At 38.3% G+C, this 20,541-nt stretch overlaps 4 protein-coding genes across 7 annotated transcripts; 3 read left to right on the top strand and 1 right to left on the bottom strand.

Moving 5' to 3' along the window:
* The first annotated feature begins 1,223 nt into the window (after nt 1-1,223).
* LOC105836209 (xylulose kinase) lies at nt 1,224-7,186 on the top strand. 3 transcript variants are annotated; one of them, XR_004963434.1, is made up of 12 exons: nt 1,224-1,969; nt 3,440-3,522; nt 3,763-3,916; nt 4,017-4,196; nt 4,511-4,612; nt 5,050-5,181; nt 5,251-5,404; nt 5,501-5,645; nt 5,709-5,998; nt 6,067-6,175; nt 6,254-6,394; nt 6,465-7,186. XR_004963434.1 is itself a non-coding variant. In XM_028193300.2 (12 exons), the coding sequence occupies exons 1-12, from the start codon at nt 1,913-1,915 to the stop codon at nt 6,543-6,545; spliced, it is 1,617 nt and encodes a 538-aa protein (XP_028049101.2). In that variant the 5' UTR covers nt 1,238-1,912; the 3' UTR covers nt 6,546-7,186. The 3 variants fall into 3 exon arrangements, 2 of the variants coding, with proteins under 2 accessions (XP_036143452.1, XP_028049101.2); XM_028193300.2 differs by having other exon boundaries at nt 1,238-1,969; nt 6,067-6,164; XM_036287559.1 differs by lacking the exon at nt 4,511-4,612 and having other exon boundaries at nt 1,233-1,969; nt 6,067-6,164; nt 6,465-6,605.
* Nucleotides 7,187-7,288: 102 nt separating this feature from the next.
* On the top strand, nt 7,289-12,263 carry LOC105836210 (xylulose kinase). The gene is made up of 12 exons (XM_036287560.1): nt 7,289-7,634; nt 8,879-8,961; nt 9,107-9,260; nt 9,375-9,554; nt 9,888-9,989; nt 10,450-10,581; nt 10,654-10,807; nt 10,899-11,043; nt 11,104-11,393; nt 11,470-11,567; nt 11,648-11,788; nt 11,865-12,263. Exons 1-12 carry the CDS (start codon nt 7,578-7,580, stop codon nt 11,940-11,942), a joined length of 1,614 nt encoding a protein of 537 aa, XP_036143453.1. The 5' UTR covers nt 7,289-7,577; the 3' UTR covers nt 11,943-12,263.
* Nucleotides 12,264-12,346: 83 nt separating this feature from the next.
* LOC105829721 (xylulose kinase) lies at nt 12,347-16,499 on the top strand. 2 transcript variants are annotated; one of them, XM_036287558.1, is made up of 12 exons: nt 12,347-12,542; nt 13,282-13,364; nt 13,592-13,745; nt 13,853-14,032; nt 14,319-14,420; nt 14,615-14,746; nt 14,821-14,974; nt 15,076-15,220; nt 15,296-15,585; nt 15,661-15,758; nt 15,851-15,991; nt 16,057-16,499. In XM_036287558.1, exons 1-12 carry the CDS (start codon nt 12,381-12,383, stop codon nt 16,123-16,125), a joined length of 1,710 nt encoding a protein of 569 aa, XP_036143451.1. In that variant the 5' UTR covers nt 12,347-12,380; the 3' UTR covers nt 16,126-16,499. The 2 variants fall into 2 exon arrangements, with proteins under 2 accessions (XP_036143451.1, XP_036143450.1); XM_036287557.1 differs by having other exon boundaries at nt 15,296-15,758.
* An 18-nt stretch (nt 16,500-16,517) lies between these two features.
* On the bottom strand, nt 16,518-20,257 carry LOC105829722 (splicing factor 3A subunit 1). Its single transcript, XM_012668769.3, has 11 exons — nt 20,031-20,257; nt 19,540-19,870; nt 19,307-19,466; nt 18,940-19,221; nt 18,697-18,810; nt 18,436-18,610; nt 17,659-18,348; nt 17,511-17,572; nt 17,324-17,434; nt 17,057-17,230; nt 16,518-16,934 (listed from the first exon to the last, which is right to left on the bottom strand). The coding sequence occupies exons 1-11, from the start codon at nt 20,140-20,142 to the stop codon at nt 16,833-16,835; spliced, it is 2,313 nt and encodes a 770-aa protein (XP_012524223.1). The 5' UTR covers nt 20,143-20,257; the 3' UTR covers nt 16,518-16,832.
* Between the last annotated feature and the right edge of the window lie 284 nt (nt 20,258-20,541).

Raw genomic sequence — 20,541 nt, 5'->3', positions numbered from 1 at the left:
CTGCTGCGGCGCGCGCGGCAACTCGTTCGCGTAATTAGATCACGATCCTGCGGCGCGTAATCGAAACCGAACGCGGATCGTTTCGTAGAGCGTTTCGCAGGGCCGACCGACGATCGTAATGGGACTCTTGGGGCCGAGCCGAGACGTGATTCGTGAGCCGGCGATCATCTCCCATCATCACGAAGGGGTTTTTGGTCCCCTCTCCCCCACCGAAACTATAGGGGCTGTGTTTTATGAAAGGGGCTTTGGTACCCGGCGCCGCAGCCGCCGCTGGTGGCGACGCTTATAGACGTTCCTCCTCTCTCTCGTTTCTCTTCATTCCCTTCTTTTCGCTCTTTCTCCTTCGTCGCCTCCCTCGGTGCCGGGCCGACGTGGCGTCCCTTAACCCAAACCATTATCCGTGTACCGCACGATTATAGGGCAACGGGACCGACAAATAGTCGCAGGCTGAATCCATAGGCGCCAACAAGAAGGGATCTATAATTCTTTCCGAGGGCGCGCGCGTTTTCAATTCCCGACGATAAACTCACGCAGGCCGTTATCTTTCAGAAATGTAAAGCTTCAGCTGGAAAAAGATTATTGTAACCGACACGCAATTGGAAATTTCTTTAAGGAAACCGGGAAAAGTCGCCGAATATGAAATCATTCAAAATTAATCAGCTGTAATCTAATCAAGAAAGTATTGTATCGTAAAAGAAGACTTTCGCATTTACATTCTTATATTATTCTTCACGCTTGTGCGTCGTTTGTATTTGAAGAAGTACATGGTGGAGGGTTTCGCGCCGTCAAATGAGAATTTTTCCCCAGGCACTTTCGTCTGCCTCGAAGAATACGATCTCTGACGACGCCTATGCGAAGCATCCTCGGAGATGATCCTTCTCCGCCCTGCGGAGCCGGTCGGCACATACGGTTCTTCGCTACGCAAACAAACCCACGTACTCTCGGCTAACAATCCACTTCGCCAGCCGTTCGTCGCGTTTCAGCCCTCGTTGCAACGTGCCACCGAGACCGCTGCCGACATCCCCGCCACCAGAACACTCGAGCCTACAGCCCGAAACTTGCTACATCCCATTTAATTTTACTTAACAAAATAAAAAGAAAGAACGTAAATATTAGCGTCTTTTCCATCCTCATTTTTATTACATCTTTGTCGTTAGGCATCTTGGAACAACTGAGGTTTTAAATTGAAATCTACTAAAAGTGAATGTATAAATTTTGTTGCTCATTAATTTTTTTTATTTCTGAAATGTACTTTAATTCTTCACAATTCGTATCATCAACATTTCGATCAGAGAGAGAGAGAGAGAAAGCGCTCCCCGGATAAAACGCCGTCGTCGCGGCGCGAGTTGGACTTCGCGATTTCCCCGGGGCAGCAGGTGCAACGCGCAGGCAGGTGATGTAACGCCTACGCTCGAGGGACCGCCGATAAGGCAGCTCGCGCGATCTCCTCTCCTTTTACCTGGCCGTTCTCTCGGCCGAGTTACCTCAGGCCGATCTCGTTCCGCACGCGTGCCGTGCACCGGTCAGACTTTTACGGCGCGTTATCGCGGCGCCGCCGCCGCTCTCGTCTTTCCTCGCCATGTCCCGCCTCGCCTTGCCGTGGCCGGGGATCATCATCCGACGCGAGTGCGTCGCGTTCGTAACAAACAACGCGAATTGAAAACAACGGGATCACTCGCTCCTTCGATCTTGCTAAGCGCGACACGCGGCGTGGCGTGGCGTGGCGTAGCGACGACGGCGACGACGACAACGACGGTGTCTAAAGTGCGCCGCGAGGATGATGTACGTGGGTCGCGCACAGGCTCGCGCGTCAGTCGCCCGCACTTGTTAGTCCCACGAGTCCGGCGAAGCGGCTGGGCTCCTCTCGCCGATTCTACGCGCGGACGACGGCAGCGGCAGCAGCAGCAACGGCATGGACGACGAGCCGCCGGCGGCCACGTACCTTGGCCTAGACCTCAGCACGCAGCAGGTAAAGGAGAAAAAAAAAATCGACGCACGTCGCGCGGAAATTGATCGACACGCGGCACACTTCTCGACGCGTTAACGCAAAAACGAACGCAGGACGAACGAGCTCTCCCTAGAGTTACTTTGGAATCTTTATCTTTCAATTTTTTTTGTTTTTTTTGGGGTTTTATTAAGAGATGTCAATTCGAGGATACCGCGACGCTCGTCGGAGCACTCGCGCGTTACGGTTTCACTTCGATGACCACGTGGAACTCGATCGATTCGATAGCGCGACGTCCGACATGGTGGTATTGACACAACGGTGTGATCGATGTTTGAAATCGTATTTTCTCGACAGTTTCGAGAAATTCCGAAAACCTCGCAAACATTCTTTATTCGTTGTTCGCTCTCGCGTTCACGTCTTTTCAAAGGGGTATAAAAATTGGAATCGAAAATTAGAGCGAAATCGAAGCTTCGATGTCAATTATGTACATACGTTTCCTTTACTCCTCCGCGTTTGTGTAAGTTACTCCAGAAAATTGGAGTCGCGGAAATTACCGTCGGTTTCCTAAGGAGAGAATTTACTTATTAAGGCTCGCTTTTTTTTTGCAGCGTTGCACGTTCCGTAATTATATGCCGAACCGACGCATACAAATCTCGTTTCTCTAGGAACAATATGTTCACGTCGCATATGTTCCTGGGAAAAAAAGGTTACAAAGGAGCGGCGCCTTTAAAACGCGCTAATTGCCGCCGTAATCGCGAGAGCGTAATTCATAAGCGCGAGGGTCTTCGGGATTTCTCATCTCGCACGTCGCACAGCCACATCCGGCCCGCTTAATTCAATTTCGCAAATCTTTCTTCCTTTAACCGTTACGCGATTCAATTATTAACGCTCGTTACTTGGTCGTCAATGCCCCCATTCACTCCGAGAGTGATAACCTTAGGAAGTGTGTTTACGAGTTTCATTAGCGTCGAATAGAGATGACCCCCTCCTCCCCCAAGGCGGGGGCGGGAAAGGGGAAGCTCGGGCCTTACTCGACGTGCCGTGTTACGGCGTCTCGAAGTATGTCAATACGGCGGCTGTAAAGTATTTTACTGCAGGAAACCCGCGAGAGAGAGCGAGTCGAAGGAGGAGGCGCTTCGACGTCTTCGGGGAGGTCACTATTATCTAATAGCGCGATAACACGCGGGCAGATATAAACGCATGAAAGGCAGAGAGGCGAAATCTGCGAAAACGGCGAAAAAAAAAAACGGCGAGATAGAAGTATTATGGCTGATAATTAACGTCGCATGACGCCGCAATGTAATAAAAATCCGCGAGGTTCGAGCAACCGAATTGCACCGGCGAAATTATAGATAGATGCGTATTAGTTTTTCTTGCACCGTATTATTATTATTGCTGTTTATTCGAACGCACGATCACGCGAGGATTAAAGATCGTTAGCGGTGCCCATCGCGCATCCACAGACTAATCGATCCCGATTTCTGATTTCAGTTGAAAGCTGTGGTGGTTGACGATAATTTAGCCGTTCTTCACGAGACCAGCGTGCAATTCGACAATGATCTACCGGAATTTAGGTACGACCAAAAGGAATTCTAAATGAGAGTGTAATCTTGCCTTTTGCTTTGTCACAGTTGAATTATCTGCCCTTCCTATTAAAAATTAAATGTAAAATATTTTTATGTACATTACATTACATGGATGATAATAAGGAAGATGATAATGAGAATGAAAATTCTTTATTGAGATATGCGCTGACGCGAATTAAACACACGCGACAGTTTGTATGACGAGGATATGTTTTGAATGTTATACAGGACTTACGGAGGAGTTATACGAAAGAAGGATGAGTCACATGTCGTGGTGGTGCCTTCTCTAATGTGGGTCAAGTCCTTAGATATGATACTAGACAAATTGCGCGTTTGCGGCGTCGATTTTGACAAAGTAGCGGCTATTTCCGGTTGCGCGCAGGTAACACGACTATATTCAAAGTAAAATATTTTTTGGAGACAATTTTATAAAGATGTAGACACAAGACATGTTTATTTATATACTTTAATGACACGAGTAGCAACACGGCACGGTTTACTGGGGCAAAGGCAGCCGCGATCGATTACGGCGTTTGGATCCGATAAAATTCTTGCACGAACAATTCGCCACGTCGTTCTCCGTGACTCACTCGCCCGTATGGATGGATTCCAGCACGTCAAAAGAGTGTAGTGTTTTGGAGGAGATCGTGGGTGGCCCTCACGTAAGCATCGCCTGTTACCCGCCTTGCCTATAATAACGATGGATTATACAACGTATACGAAAATATACACCGAAATACATCTAGCGATATATGTTAAAGTTTATACGAATGCATACACGTTTTATTGGCTAACATTAGGAGCTTTCACAAGGAGTTTATTTCGCGTGATGTGAAACATCCTAAACGGCTGACAGTTGTAACTACGCGAGAACGAATTAGCCAAATATTTAAAGTAGCCGGCTTGAACTCGTTGTACACACACGCGAGAATCGGACGTCGACAACGTTTAGTTATCCGGTGATCTGTGATTTCAGAAATTAGCAGAAATAACGGGTTCACGGGCGTATGAGAGATTCTCGGGACCACAGATAGCGAAAATAGCACGCACGAAGCCGGATGCTTACTGCAGCACTGAGGTATTACCTACTAAAAACTCGTGGCTTCCTTCGAAAAAATGAAAACGGCAATGAAATTCGACTGAGGTATTCGTTACGTATGACTGTACTGATTGAGCTTTACTGCTACTTGTATACGAATGTGTTTTTGTTAGTTTTATAAAGTGTAGATTAGTTTACCAATTTTGTACTAATGCATAACAATTAATCTCGAATTTGTCTTAACTCGCCATTGGTTTAATCCGCGCCCTTACGATTAATCATTTTTCATTTCCCTTTAATATTACTGACAGCAGTTATCTAAAGATTATTGCGACGTAACCGCCGTGATTTAACGCCTCTAATTTATATCACGATGATTAAAGCTGAGCGTCATATACTTTGTACTGCTTCTAAAATGTCTAAACCGAATATTATTATTCACGTATGTCCCGTTCTTTTTTCTCCCCTTTCTCCAGAGAATCTCGTTGGTGAGCAACTTTATTGCTTCCTTGTTTTTGGGCGATTACGCGCCTATCGATTGGTCGGATGGCTCGGGTATGAATCTATTAAATATCCGTACAAAAGACTGGGATGATATGTTACTGGAGGTAAAATAGTATTGTATAAACGTGTTCAACGCTTTCTCACTGTATGTATTTAATGTACATATTTAATAGACTTGCGCAACGGGGCTAAGAGAGAAATTGGGCGAGCCTGTTTCGTCGTATAGCGATATCGGCCCTATATCACCTTATTTCGTGGAAAGATTCGGCTTCAACGAGAAATGTAGGATAATTGCGTTTACCGGTGATAATCCGGGTTCCTTAGTAGGTATGCAACATCTCACTCGTGCGTTTGATTTTTTTATATACGATAAACAACAACCTTAGAATATTCTGTTATACTTACGACAAGAATGATACGTAGGTATGAGGCTAAAAGAAGGTGATATCGCTTGCAGTTTGGGTACGAGCGATACATTATTTCTATGGTTGAAGGAACCCAAGACCATAACAGACGGTCACGTACTGTGCAATCCAGTGGACGATAAGGCTTACATGGCATTACTTTGGTAAGCGTCTTCTATCAATTGTTATAACAATTTAAATACAATGACGAAAATTTTGTATTACAGCTTTAAAAATGGTTCCCTGACGCGCGAAAGAATACGGGACGATGCCGCGCAAGGTAGCTGGCAGATATTCAACGAATTATTAGAGAGTACTCCGCGAGGAAATTTCGGCAATTTTGCCTTGTATTTCGATACGCAAGAGATCTTACCTTTTGTCATTGGAGATTATCGATACAACAAGGCTAATGATGAGATTTCTCGATACAGTTCGAAGGAGGTGGAAGTGAGAGCGCTGATCGAGGGTCAATTTGTCGCAAAGAGAGCGTACGCTGAAGACTTCGGATTTGTTATCGGTAAGCACTTCTCTGTAAATTTCTCTTTTACTTCGCAAAAATTTCTGATAATTTTTTTTTAATCAAAGGATCAAATACTCGGATAATTGCAACGGGAGGTGCCTCTATAAATAAAGCTATACTGCAAGTACTTTCGGATGTGTTTAATTCGCCAGTGTATATTTCGGTAAACATATTGTAATAATAATGATTATTATTATTTTGAATATATAATTTGAAAATACTTTATATTTTTATAATTTTTATATTGAATAGGAAGCAGCTAATTCGGCTATGATGGGTGCAGCGTATCAAGCCAAACATGGTTTACTACGAAATAATTGCAGCTTCGACGAAATTATACGCTCTGCGCCAGAATTAACACTGGTATGCCAACCTTACGATGATGCCGAATCGGTAAGTTTAATGCATTTTTACTCTGTCAAGATTAATTATTATAATAATTAATATTAATTAATTTTTTTAGATTTACAAACCCATGACCTTACGTTATCGCAAAATTATAGATCAGATATTAAAGAGGAGGAGCGAACAAAAACATGTATAAATTTTGTATAAAAAGCTCTAAAAAGGCCTTTTATAATATATGCATGATATTTCTTGGATTAAATGCAAAACGATAGATTTGTACTATTAAAAAAAATTTTCTAAACATATTCTTAAATTGTTTAGAATAATGAAATTTATACAATGTACTTTTTATTATATCTTAAAAGAAAAACATTTTATATACGAATGAGAATCTTTTGTACAATATCTGTGCGATTATGTAAAAATTTTTCTTAGCCTCGGCTTTAATTGATATTGTAAATAACACATATGCATTTTTACTTTTTTAACGCTTTAACAAAATAATTAGTCTAATTAAAACGATTACATACAAAGAAAGTTCTATACATAAACCATCTTAAAATAATTACAAAATTATATTTTATAGTTGTAATAATTAACGATATACTCATGTTAATCAAATTGAAAGTAAATCTTATTCTCATTATTACACAAACACAAAACTAAGTATATGCAATACAAAAGAAATCAAGCTTAATTACAAAAAAAAAAGATCTTATTTAAAGTAATATTTATTAAAATTATATTATAAGTTATAATTGTTACATGCGTTATATGGATCTTAAGAATGAATCCAATTGTATATTTTGATCATATATATGTTATCTTAAATGGTTACAATAATATTGTCGATTTACTTTTTTTTACCACCTCTCTCCTATAGTAGCAGATTATTAACATTGCCCGAAGTCAAATTGTAATTATAACATTTAAGAGTATTAGTATTTAAAGGAGTACACTTTTGTCAATTTTAAGCATTGGCCAAATATTGATGCTTAGTAGCATCTACTTACATCAAGTATCCCCTTCTCTCTCGAGATCAAAAATAGCGCCGGCCAATGATAACGTTTAAAGTGCGTTGCGAGGACGCACGTGGACCATGCATAGTCTCGTGCGTCAATCGCGCGTTCTTACAATTAGTCCTACGAACGACGAAGCGGCTCATGCTCCTCTAGTACTGTGATTCAACGACGACAAGGTTACGTTGATTCTACCCGCGAAAAGCAGCATGGACGATGAGTCGCCGATGGCCACGTACCTAGGTCTAGACTTGAGCACGCAGCAGGTAAAAAAAAAAAAACGATGGTACTGTGCAAAACGCGGAAATTGAGACGCGGCAATTTTCGACGCGTTAATGCGCGACCCAAACGAATGGAAGAAAGATAATTTCTCCTTAGAATCGCGCAATCCACATTTCATTTTCGTAAGAGCAGCGTGTTTGTTCATGAGGAAAAAAGTTACAAAAGCGTGGCGGCTTTACAACGCGCTAATTGCTCGTCATAATCGCGAGAGCGTAATTTATAAACGCGAGCGTCTTCAGGAATCTCATATTGCACAGCCACGATCATCCGTCCATTTCATTTTTTTCAAATTCTTTCGTTAACCGCCACGCAATTCAATTATTAATAAATAAATTAAATCTTGTTGTCAACCTAACTGGCAAAATTTATTGTTGAATTTACCTCTTATCAAGTAATATAAGGACCTAAAGTAGAGGTCGAAACGTTGATCAAGAATAATTAGGCAGCTTATGAATTTTATTAGCATAGAATAGAGATGATCCAGGGCCTTGGATAAGAAACAAGAGGAGGAGGAAAAAATTAACAATAAACTGAGTAAAGAATATTAATTCAACTAAATTTTTCAACTTGATTAATTTCTTTAATTTAAATAAGTTAGTTTAAGTTATGAATTTTAAGCTTAAATATATAAAATACTTAAACTTCAATTAAAGCATTTATAATATATTTGACTGAAATTTAGTCAAATTAACAACTTTTTTTCTCAGGCTTTACTCGATGTCTCGTGTTACGCGTCTCGAAATGAGGCGGTGGTAATGTATTTCATGCAAAAACCGCGTGAGAGCGAGTCGAAAGAGAAGGCACTCTGACGTCTTCGAAGGGGTGAAGGCGAGTCACTATTATCCAATAGTGCGATAACACGAGCCGGTCGTTCAGATAAAACGGAAGAGAGAGACGAAATCTGTAAAAAACAGCGAGATAGAAATATTATAGTTGATAATTAATATCTCGGGTATGCCGTGATGTAAAAAATCCGCATATAATACGGGATATGAAGAACCGAGTTGCACCAGCGGCGATAATATAAATAAATGCATATTAGATGCAATAGATGCATTTTTCTCGTTGCGTTGTACATCGTCTCAGCATCATCATCATCATTATTACTGTTATTATTATTATTATTATTATTAATAATCCATCGTCTGAATGTACGATCACGTGAGGGTTAAAGATTATCATTGGCTCACGCGTCTACAAACTAATTGATCCCAATTTCTGATTTCAGTTGAAAGCAGTGGTGGTTGATAATAACTTAGCCGTCCTTCACGAGACCAATTTACAATTCGACAATGATTTACCGGAATTTAGGTACAATCAAAAAGATTTTTAAATAAGAATCTTACCTTTCGTCTTGCGACCATGGTTGCATGGAGGAAAATAAGGATTATTTATTGAGATATGCGCTGACGCGAATTGAAAGTTTATATGACAAACATATTTTAATGTTGTGCAGAACTTATGGAGGGGTCATACGAAAGAAAGATGAATCACATGTCGTAGTAGTACCTCCTCTGATGTGGGTTAAAGCCTTAGATATGATATTGGACAAATTACGCGCTTGCGGTGTCGATTTTGGCAAAATAGCAGCTATTTCCGGTTGCGCGCAAGTATATGACCATATTCAGAATAAAATCAATTATTTTTGGAGACAATAGACAACTTTATGCAATAAAGATGCACGTAATGTACGCTTATTTGTACACTGATAATGGTTTGCGCAGCAACATGGCACGGTTTATTGGAGCAAAGGCAGCCGCGATCGATTACAGCATTTAGACCCGATAAAATTCTTACACAAACAATTCGCTACATCGTTTTCCGTGACTTACTCGCCTGTATGGATGGATTCCAGCACGTCAAAAGAATGTAGTATTTTGGAGAAAACAGTGGGTGGTCCTCACGTAAGTATCGTCTGTCATCTACCACTCATTATGTAAGAGTGAGTTATACAAGTACGCAAAAATATACATCGAAATCTAGCGACATATGTTAAAATTTATACAAATACATACACGTTTTATCGGCTAGCATTACTTTTTGCAAGGCATTTATTTCATGAGATATAAAACATTCTAAACGGCTGACAATTGTAATTACGTGAGAACAAAGCAGCCAAATATTTGTACAATGTAACTGGTTTGTTTAATGTAACTGGCTTAAATTGTACATAAGAATACGCAAGAACTGGAGTCGACGTTTAGTTATTCGCGCTACGATCTGTGATCTGATTTCAGAAATTAGCAGAAATAACGGGTTCACGGGCGTACGAGAGATTTTCGGGACCACAGATAGCGAAAATAGCACGCACGAAGCCGGATGCCTACTGCAACACTGAGGTATTGTCTATTAAATGTTCGTGGCTTTCTTTGAAAAAAAAAAAAAAAAAAAAGAAAACGGCAATGAATCTAATCGAGATACCTATGGTTGTACTAATTAAACTTTATTAGTAATTAGTAAAAACGGTATATTTTGCGAGTGTGTCTGTTAATTTTGTAAAGTGTGGATTAGTTTACTAATTTTGTAAAGTATAGTAATGCATAACTATTAATCTCAAATTTGTCTTAAGTATTAAACATTTAACTTGTGCTCTTACAATTAATCAGCTTTTCTTTTAATATTTCACTGACAGAAGTGATTCAAAAGTTTTTGCGACGTAACCACCGTGTGATTTAACGCCTCTAATTATATCACGATGATTTAAAGCTGCATCATACGCTTTGTTACGTTTCTAATACGCGTCTAAGCTACAAATTTACTATTTATGCGTGTCTCGTTCTTTTTTACTTCTTTCTTCAGAGGATCTCGTTGGTGAGCAATTTTGTCGCCTCCTTTTTTCTGGGCGATTACGCGCCTATCGATTGGTCGGATGGCTCGGGTATGAATCTGTTAAATATCCGTACAAAAGACTGGGATGATACGTTATTGGAGGTAAAGTAGCATTGTATCCGTGTCTTCAACACGTTTGTTCATTGTGTTTATTTAATAATACATATTGAACAGACATGCGCATCGGGGCTTAAAGAGAAATTAGGCGAGCCTGTTTCATCGTACAGCAATATCGGTTCTATATCACCTTATTTTGTAGAAAGATTCGGTTTTAATGAGAAATGCAGAATAATTGCGTTTACCGGGGATAATCCGGGTTCCTTAATAGGTATGCAACATCTCGTTTGCTTGATTTTCTTATTGCAACAAATTACAACTTTAGAATATCTTGTTGTACTTACGATAAAAATGATACGTAGGTATGAGGCTAAAAGAAGGTGATATCGCTCTGAGTATGGGTACGAGCGATGCCTTAATTCTATGGTTGAACGAACCAAAAATTATAACAGACGGTCACGTACTGTGCAATCCAGTGGACGATAAGGCTTACTTTGCGTTAATTGGGTAAGCGTTTTTTATTGTAATTGTTATAACAATATAAAAGCAATGACGATAATTTTGTAGCTGTAAAAACGGTTCCTTGACACGTGAAAGGATACGGGACGATGTCGCGCAAGGTAGCTGGCAGATATTCAACGAATTATTAGAGAGTACGCCGCAAGGAAATCTCGGCAATTTTGCTTTATATTTTGATATGCAAGAGATATTTCCCTTTGCCATTGGAAATTACAGATATAACAAGGCCAATGATGAAATCCCTCGATACACCTCGAAGGCAGTGGAAGTCAGAGCGTTGATCGAGGGTCAATTTGTCGCAAAAAGAGTGTACACTGAAGATTCTGGAGTTATTATTGGTAAACAATTCTCTGCCAATTTCTCTTTTACGATTTTATTTCGGAAAAATTTTCGATAATTTTCTTTTAATAACAGGACCAAATACTCGGGTAATTGCAACGGGTGGTGCCTCTGTAAATAAAGCTATACTGCAAGTGCTTTCGGATGTCTTTAACTCGCCAGTATATATCTCGGTAAATATATGCAATAATAATGATTATTTATTTTAAATTAAGAAAATAGTCAATATTTTTATCATCTTTGTATTGGATAGAAAATAGCTAATTCGGCTATGATGGGTGCAGCGTATCAAGCAAAACATGGTTTACTACGAAATAAATACAGCTTCGATGAAATTACACGATCTGCGTCAGAATTGATGCTGGTGTGCCAGCCTTACGATGATGCCGAATCGGTAAGTCTAATGAATTGTTAAATATCTTTTATTATCAAGATTAATTGTATTAATTAATATACATTAATATTTTTAGATTTACAAACCTATGACCTTACGTTATCGAAAAATTGTGGATCGGATATTAAAGAAGAGCGAGCAAAAGAATGTATAAATTTTGTATAAAAGATCTAAAAAGGCATACAAACATAGCTTGAAAAACAAGCTGTTCTATACAAGAATTTGCCAACTTCATTGTTTTGCTTGTTTTCGTGTATCCAGCAATCTAAATATCTATGAATTTCTTTGCTAAAAAATTTGAAGAAAAAAAATTTTTTAACATAATAGTAACTATAAAATTGCTTATTCGATCTATAGCGGATCTTGAGGCTGAATAATAATTTTTTTGTGAATTTAATATATTTAACTCATATAAATAGCTCGTATAAACTGGGCTCGTACAAAAATGTCAGTCATAAAGCACAGTTACACTATCTATAGATATTGATGCTCAGAATCATGTATCCCCTCCTATCCCGAGGTCCAAAGTACGTGGTATAGCGATGGCCGCGACGATGATAACGATGTCGTCTAAAGTGTGTCGCGAGGATGCATGTTGACCGTTCACAGGTTCGCGCGTCAGTTGCCTGCACTTACATTAATTATTCGCGCCGTGGTCCTACAACTGTCTACTCCGATTCTACGCGCGGACAGCAGCATGAGCGATAAGTCGCCGACGGCCACGTACCTAGGTCTAGACCTGAGCACGCAGCAGGTAAAGGAAAAAAAAGAAAAGAAAACGACGGTGACATGTGCTGTGCAAAACGCGGAAATTGAGACGCGACAGTTTTCGACGCGTTAATCGAGACGAATGGACGAAAGATGATCTCTGATTTTTAGAATCCTTTCTAGATCTTTTTCTTTAAATTAAAAAAATTTTTTTAAGGAATGCGACTCGAGGATTCCGCGTCACTTGTCGAAGCATTCGCACGTTACGGTTTCACTCCATGCGATCGCGCGACGATATTGACAGAGTGTTTGTTGATGTTTGTAATCTGTCTTGTAATTTTCTCGACAATTTTGAAATTTTCACGAGCATTTATTATCCGTCGTTTGCTCTCGCGTGCACTTTTTTTTATAAAGTATTAGATTAGAAAATTGAACGAAATCGAATGTTCAATGTTACAGAAGTGAAATCAATTATTCCTGTATATTAAGGAGAGGATGATATCGGATAATGTGCATCTGATTTACACTTCCGCGTTTGTAGTTGTTGTAAAATTAAAATCGTCGAGATTACTTCGGTTTCTTAAAAAGAGACTTAATAATTAATCTCGTGAAACATTTTTTTCCAGCGTTGCACAGAATGTTTTGTAATTATATGAATATGCATGCATATCTTATCTCCCTAAAAACAGCATATTTATGCCAGATATGTTTTTGGGAAAAAAATTACAAAAGCCGCGTTTTTAAAGCGTGTTAACAGACTAATCAATCCCGATTTCTTATTTCAGTTGAAAGCTGTGGTGGTTGACGATAATTTAGCCATCCTTTACGAGACCAACTTACAATTCGACAATGATCTACCGGAATTTAGGTACAATCAAAGGGGCTTTTAAATAAAAATCTTGCCTTGTGTCTTGCGATTACAGTTAAATTATTTGCTCTTTTTTAGACAAAATTGTAAATGTAAAATGTTTTTTCATTTACATACATATATGACATTATGAACGAAAATAATGAGAATTATTTAATGAGATATGTGCTGACGCGAATTAAACACGGAAAGTTTATATGACGAGAGCATATTTTAATGTTGTGCAGGACTTATGGAGGGGTCATACGAAAGAAGGATGAATCACATGTCGTAGTAGTACCTCCTGTGATGTGGGTTAAAGCCTTAGATATGATACTGGACAAATTACGCGTTTGCGGTGTCGATTTTGGCAAAATAGCAGCTATTTCTGGCTGTGCGCAGGTAACACGGTCATATTCATAGTAAAATCAATTATTTTTGGAGACAATTTTATGTCGCAAAGATGCACGTAAGATGTGTTTATTTGTACACTGTAATGGTATGAGCAGCAACATGGCACGGTTTACTGGGATAAAGGCAGCCTGGATCGATTACGGTATTTGGACCCGACAAAATTCTTGCACGAACAATTCGCTACGTCATTTTCCGTGACTCATTCGCCTGTATGGCTGGATTCCAGCACGTCAAAGGAATGTAATATTTTGGAGGAGACAGTGGGTGGCCCTCACGTAAGCATCGCTTCTCGCCCGCTTGTCTATATGTAATAAGGATGGATTATACAATGTACGCAAAAATATATATCGAAATATATTAAAATTGACACTAATGCATCCATCTTTTATAGGCCTTTCGCAAGAGGTTTATTTCGCGCGATGTGTATAACATCCTAAATGGCTGACAGTTATAACTACGCGAGAATAAATTAGCCAAATATCTAATCAACTTATAGAATCAGTGTACACGCAAGAATCGGAGTCGATAATCTTTAGTTATTCATGCAATCTGTGATTTCAGAAATTAGCGGAAATAACAGGTTCACGGGCGTACGAGAGATTTTCGGGACCGCAGATAGCGAAAATAGCACGCACGAAGCCAGATGCCTACTGCAACACTGAGGTATTATCTATTAAATACTTGTGTCTACTGACAGAAGTAATCTAAAAATTTCTGCGACGTGATCACCGTGTGATTTAATGTCTCTAATTATATCACGGCAATCGAAGCTGTGCATCGCTTTGTTTCGCTAAAACGCGTCTAAGCCAAATATTAACGTTTATGCGTCTCGTTCTTTTTATTTCTTTCTTTATTAGAGGATCTCCTTGGTGAGCAATTTTATCGCCTCCTTTTTTCTGGGCGATTACGCGCCTATCGATTGGTCGGATGGCTCGGGTATGAATCTGTTAAATATCCGTACAAAGGACTGGGACGATACGTTATTGGAGGTAAAGTAACATCGTATACGTGTGTTTAACACGCGTTTGTTCGCTGTGCCTATTTGATAACACATATTTAATAGACTTGCGCATCGGGGCTTAGAGAGAAATTGGGCGAGCCTGTTTCATCGTACAGCGATATCGGCCCTATATCATCTTATTTCGTGGAAAGATTCGGCTTTAACGAAAAATGTAAGATAATCGCGTTCACCGGGGATAGTTCTTGCTCCTTCATAGGTACGCAGCATATCACTTGTGCACTTGACCACGATTTTGTTAATGCGAACGACCACAACTTTAGAATATTCTGTTATACTTATGACAAGAATAATACGTAGGTATGAGGCTAAAAGAAGGTGATATCGCTTGCAGTTTGGGTACGACTGATGCCTTAATGCTATGGTTAAACGAACCTAAAATTATAACAGACGGTAACATATTGTGCAATCCAATAGACGATCAGGCTTACATAGCGTTAATTGGGTAAGCGTTTTCTATCGTAATTGTTACAATATAAAGTAACAATATAAAAGCAATGACGATAATTTTGCATTTTAGCTTTAAAAACGGTTCCTTGACACGTGAAAGGATACGGGACGATGTCGCGCAAGGTAGCTGGCAGATATTCAACGAATTATTAGAGAGTACACCGCGAGGAAATCTCGGCAATTTTGGTTTATACTTTGATATGCAAGAGATTCTACCTTTTGTCATTGGAGATTATAGATACAATAAGGCCAATGATGAAATCCCTCGATATAGTTCGAAGGAAGTGGAAGTCAGAGCGCTGATCGAGGGTCAATTTGTCGCAAAGAGAGCATACGCTGAAGACTTTGGAATTATCATCGGTGAGCAATTCTCTGTAAATTTCTTTTACAATTTTATTTTGCAAAAATTTCCGATAATTTATATTTTTAATCAAGGACCTAATACACGGATAATTGCAACGGGAGGTGCTTCTGTAAATAAAGCTATACTGCAAGTGCTTTCAGATGTCTTTAACTCGCCAGTATATATCTCGGTAAATATATTGCAATATAATTAAATAATAATTATTATTCATCTTAATATTAAAAAAATACTTAATATTGTTATCATCTTTGTATTGGATAGAAATCAGCTAATTCGGCTATGATAGGTGCAGCGTATCGAGCAAAACATGGTTTATTACAAAAAAACTGCAGTTTCGACGAAATTACACGCTGTGTGCCAGAATTGATGCTGATATGCCAGCCTCACGATGATGCTGAATCGGTAAGTCAAATAAATTTTTGAACATCTTTTACTATTAAGATTGATAATATTAATTAAAATTTTAGGTTTATAAACCAATGACAATACGTTATCGTAAAATTGTATATCAGATATTGAAGAAGAGAAGCGAATAAAAATCTGTTGTATAAAGAAAATGTTCTAAAAAAATTTCTTATGCGCGATGATTCTCAGGATAAATACAAAGCGATAAATTTATACTATTTAAGAAAATTTTACTAAACATATTTTTAATTTATTAGAATACTGAAATTTATATAATGTATTTTATGTATCTTGGAGAAAAGTATTTTATATACGATTATGTAACAAATTCCCTTTTTGTATTTTTTAAATCTTAAAAAATGGACCAATTATTTTAATATATAGAACAAATATACAAGGAAAGATGTATACACATTAAAATACTTCATAAATTATATTTTGTAGTTGTAAATAATTAACGAAATACTCATGTTAGCTAAATTGAAAATAAAGAGTAAATTCCAAATGCATATCATCGATCCAATTCTATAAATTATATTTATTCAAACTCTAATTAAGAGAGCAATTTGTTTAATGATGTCAGTTTTACGCTATGCACATTTGAGATGCTCTCATTCTCAATGAGTTTTAACTTATTATAACCACAAGACTAAATACATACAATACAAAAAAACCGGGCTTAAATTACAATAAAAAAATGTATTTAATGTATTATTTATTAAAACTATATTATCAATTATAATTATTATATGTGTTATTATGTGGATTAAGAATAAATGCAACATATATTTTAATTATATATGTTACTTTAAATCGATACAATAATAAAATTGTTAATTTATTTTTTTCTACCACCCCTCTCTTTTGGTAACAGATTGATAACATTGCCTGAGGTTAAATTATAATATGCAAGTGTATTATTATCTTTGAAGAACATACCCTGAAAACAAATTATATTTAAAGAACATTATATTTATTCGTAATCTCTGTAAACGCGCAAAATTATTTTGTACATTTATTTTGCGTGTCTACAGAGATTACAGAAATTTGATTCGTTATTACCTCGTATTGTAATTTTTGTTTTCCAGGTGGCATGCCAATTTGCTCATGAATAAGCGCTTTCATAGTTGCCACAGTATCACTTGATTGTAAAGTAATATTTAATGTCTGACCGTTCAATTTCCATTCAGCCTTCTCTGTCATCATTGGTACAGCAATGTTGATTTGTACGGGACCCTGAATGAAAAAAGAATTATATATTTTTTTAGATGTTTAGTTATAGGTAATTTGAGCTCTTCAGTAAATTGATATTAATGGACATCTTCTTACCTTATTTCTAGCGAGGAATTGTTGCTCTGGAATTAATGAGTCCTCAGTTCTCAATTTCTTAGTTTGCGGTTCATCTTCGAGTGGTTTACTAACAGGATGTTTTAACCCCATCTTAAAAAAAAAAACCGTTAATCTTAAAAAATAAAACAATAATTAACGCAGTTGTATTTTAACAAATTATACTTACAGCTGATGCCATCGGTGGCTGTATTGGCGGTGGCGTTGGCATGAATGGTGACATCGCCGGAGCTGCGATCATTTTATTTTGATTAGCTTAATCTTTAAAAATGCAATAATAAAATATTTTTTTCAACATATATGAATAAGTTTCGTACTCATTAGAGGTGGTGGCCTAGGCGCCATAGGCGGCATAGGTGCCATCATCATCATCGGTGGCTGCGGCATCATTGGTTGAGGTATACCCATAGTAGGCATATTCATGGTCGGCGGTGGAGGAGGTTGAGCAGGTACTGGTATAGGTTTCGGTGCAGGAGGTTTTGGAGGTGCTTTCAATGTAGCTTGCGGCTTTGAAGCGGCAGCAGCCATATGAGAAAGCTCAGTAGCACGATTAACTGGTTTCGGACCAATCTTTTCCTTCTCCTCGTCAGGCAGAAGACCCTTGACTTTATGTATCTGATGAATCTGTTCTTCGAGTGTAATGTTAGCCCGCGCTGCTCTAGTCGCTGCTTCCACACTCGAGGTGTGACCATCCCAGGTAACCTTGTCATCCTTCTTTTTATCCTCTTCACCGATCTTCTTACCAATCGCCGTTTCTTCGTCGCCCACGCCAAAGATATCAGTACGCCTTTCGGCGAGTTGTTTGAGACTTGCCTCGATCGCTGTACCCGGGGCGAATACAGTCTCCTGTGCTGATTTGCCTAGATGTTTGTCTCTCTGCTCGACCCAACGTGGATCTAACAATCCGATACGCATATGTTCTTGCACCTTACTAGCGGGAATACGTTCGCCAGTAATCGGAGAAATCAGATACTCATCAGGAGCCGCAGGACGAGTAGTTTTAGGAGCTATAAAAATATTGGGAGTAACATATCAATTTATTTAAGTAACCAATAATTCTAATTGATGATTGATGAATTGAAAAATATGCTTACCATGTTGTTTTGGATCATATCCTTTCTTGACTAATACGTTTCCTGGTGTAGGCGGTAATGGAGGCGGTTGCATACTGCTCGTGTCTCGTGCCTTGAGTTCCTTGTTTGATTTATGAGTATCACCTGGTGGAGACACATCATCTTCATCACTAGAATCTTCTTCCATATCTTGTACCTAGAAATATTAAGTCATAATGCAAGTATTCATATTACAAAATCACGAATCTACATCATGCATCATAAATAAGGGAATATACTTACTTGATTATTATCTTTTGCACGATCGCCTTTCTCACCATCTGTGCGAGTCTGCGTTTCCTCTTCTGCATCACTATCGATTTGCATTTCTACATCCTCACCATCCTCTATACGTTCCTATAAATATTGTTAATTGATGTAAAACTAATATTGTGTATATGTTAATTGATGTATAACTTAGTACAATATTTTACATATTAATCAACAAAATACAAATTTTAATAATACAGAAAGCTGTAATCATACCTGCATAAGAACACGTGCGCCAACTTCATCCGGTGTTGTCGGTGCTGGGAAGTTACCAACTTCAAATTGTTGATAATCTACTGTCTCAACCACAACAAAATCATGCCAATCAATTTGTGCATAAGCAACCCTTTCTCTTTCCAATTCTTCCTCCTCCTTACGTCTCTGTGCCTCTTGATACTTTAAATATTCGGCACGATATTTCACCTGTTCCAAAATCTTATCCATATTGAGTGCTTCATCCTTGAGACGTGGCAATAAATCTTTTGGTGGAATCAGTACCTACAAAAAATATGGTACACTGGAAACTTTGATTTTATAAACAATGAATTTATATTAATTCTGAAACAAGATTTCTGGTATTTACCTTGGTGTACTGCTCCAAGAGTTTAGTGAAATACTGGAACAAGGAATGCTGAGGTCGTAAAAAATCAAACTGGAAATTTCTTTGTTCACGATTCATTAGATTTGTCAAGAACTGTCTTCCATTACGTGCAACAAATTGAGCAGTTAGCTTCACAATATCTCTGAAAAGTTAGTTTTATTTTGTTAAGTAAAATGTGAAATATTAATCATGTAAATATAAAGATTATGACATACAGATCTAAAGCAGAAATAGATGGAGGATCTGCGATAAATTCGAACTCGGTTGGTGGATCCTTGGGTACAAATGGTTGTTCGACTTGCTTTAGAATCTCCTGCTGCTTTTGGTGTGCAGTAAGGTTGACGGTTTTCCCAGGAGCTGAACCTACTGTAGGTTCCTGTCCTTTCCCTTCTTTAAACTCCTTTACTTTATGCTGATAGTAGGCATGATAAGGATCACCGACGTTCAAGAAATTAAACTTGGGATTACCCAATTCGTTCTGTATAATCCTGGATTCAAATTCCGGCCCATTTCTGGCCACAAAGCTGGCCGTTCTGTCAACGATATCTGAATTTTTGTATAAGGAAACAATTATCAAACAATATTGTATCAGGACTGATGAATGTTTTACGTGTATAAAATACACTTTGCAAACTGTTTTCCTTTTCAATCCTGTTGTAAATATTAAACACAGTTCTTGCATTTTGATAAGCTTGGTAAAGGATACTCCTAACCTCAGGCGGCGGGTAAATAATGCCAACGATTGGCTGTGACGAGGGAACGTTGTTTTCCTCGGTTTCGGTAGCCGGTGGTGGCGGAATCACAACTTCTGCAGGCATTTCGCTCGTGTAATGGGTGTATTTGAAGCGATAAATATTAATAGATCAGATTAATATCACTGTTATCAGCTTAAGTAGGTTAAGAGATGCCAATAATCACCGAACTCTCGAGATTCCAGATGGCGTCACGACAAATTCAATTGTGGCAGCCCTTGCGATTTATTCCCCATTTTTAGTTATTTTCTAGTTTCTTTATTTATTTGTTATCAAACTAATTTCAAGCAATTTATGTTTCTTAGATACTTAAAAAAAGGAATGTTGTTTATTAAAAAAAAGAAATTAATTATTCTTTTGTAAGCTTGATATTAGTAAACACGTATAACTTTACAAAGTCTATTTATTTCTTAAGTATAAGATAGATTAGGGAATCATTCCCATACAATGTTCCCAAAAACGACT

This window comes from Monomorium pharaonis, chromosome 5 (assembly GCF_013373865.1).
Source record: "Monomorium pharaonis isolate MP-MQ-018 chromosome 5, ASM1337386v2, whole genome shotgun sequence".
NCBI classification, from domain to species: Eukaryota; Metazoa; Arthropoda; class Insecta; order Hymenoptera; family Formicidae; genus Monomorium; species Monomorium pharaonis.
This window is presented reverse-complemented; position numbering and strand designations above follow the sequence as displayed.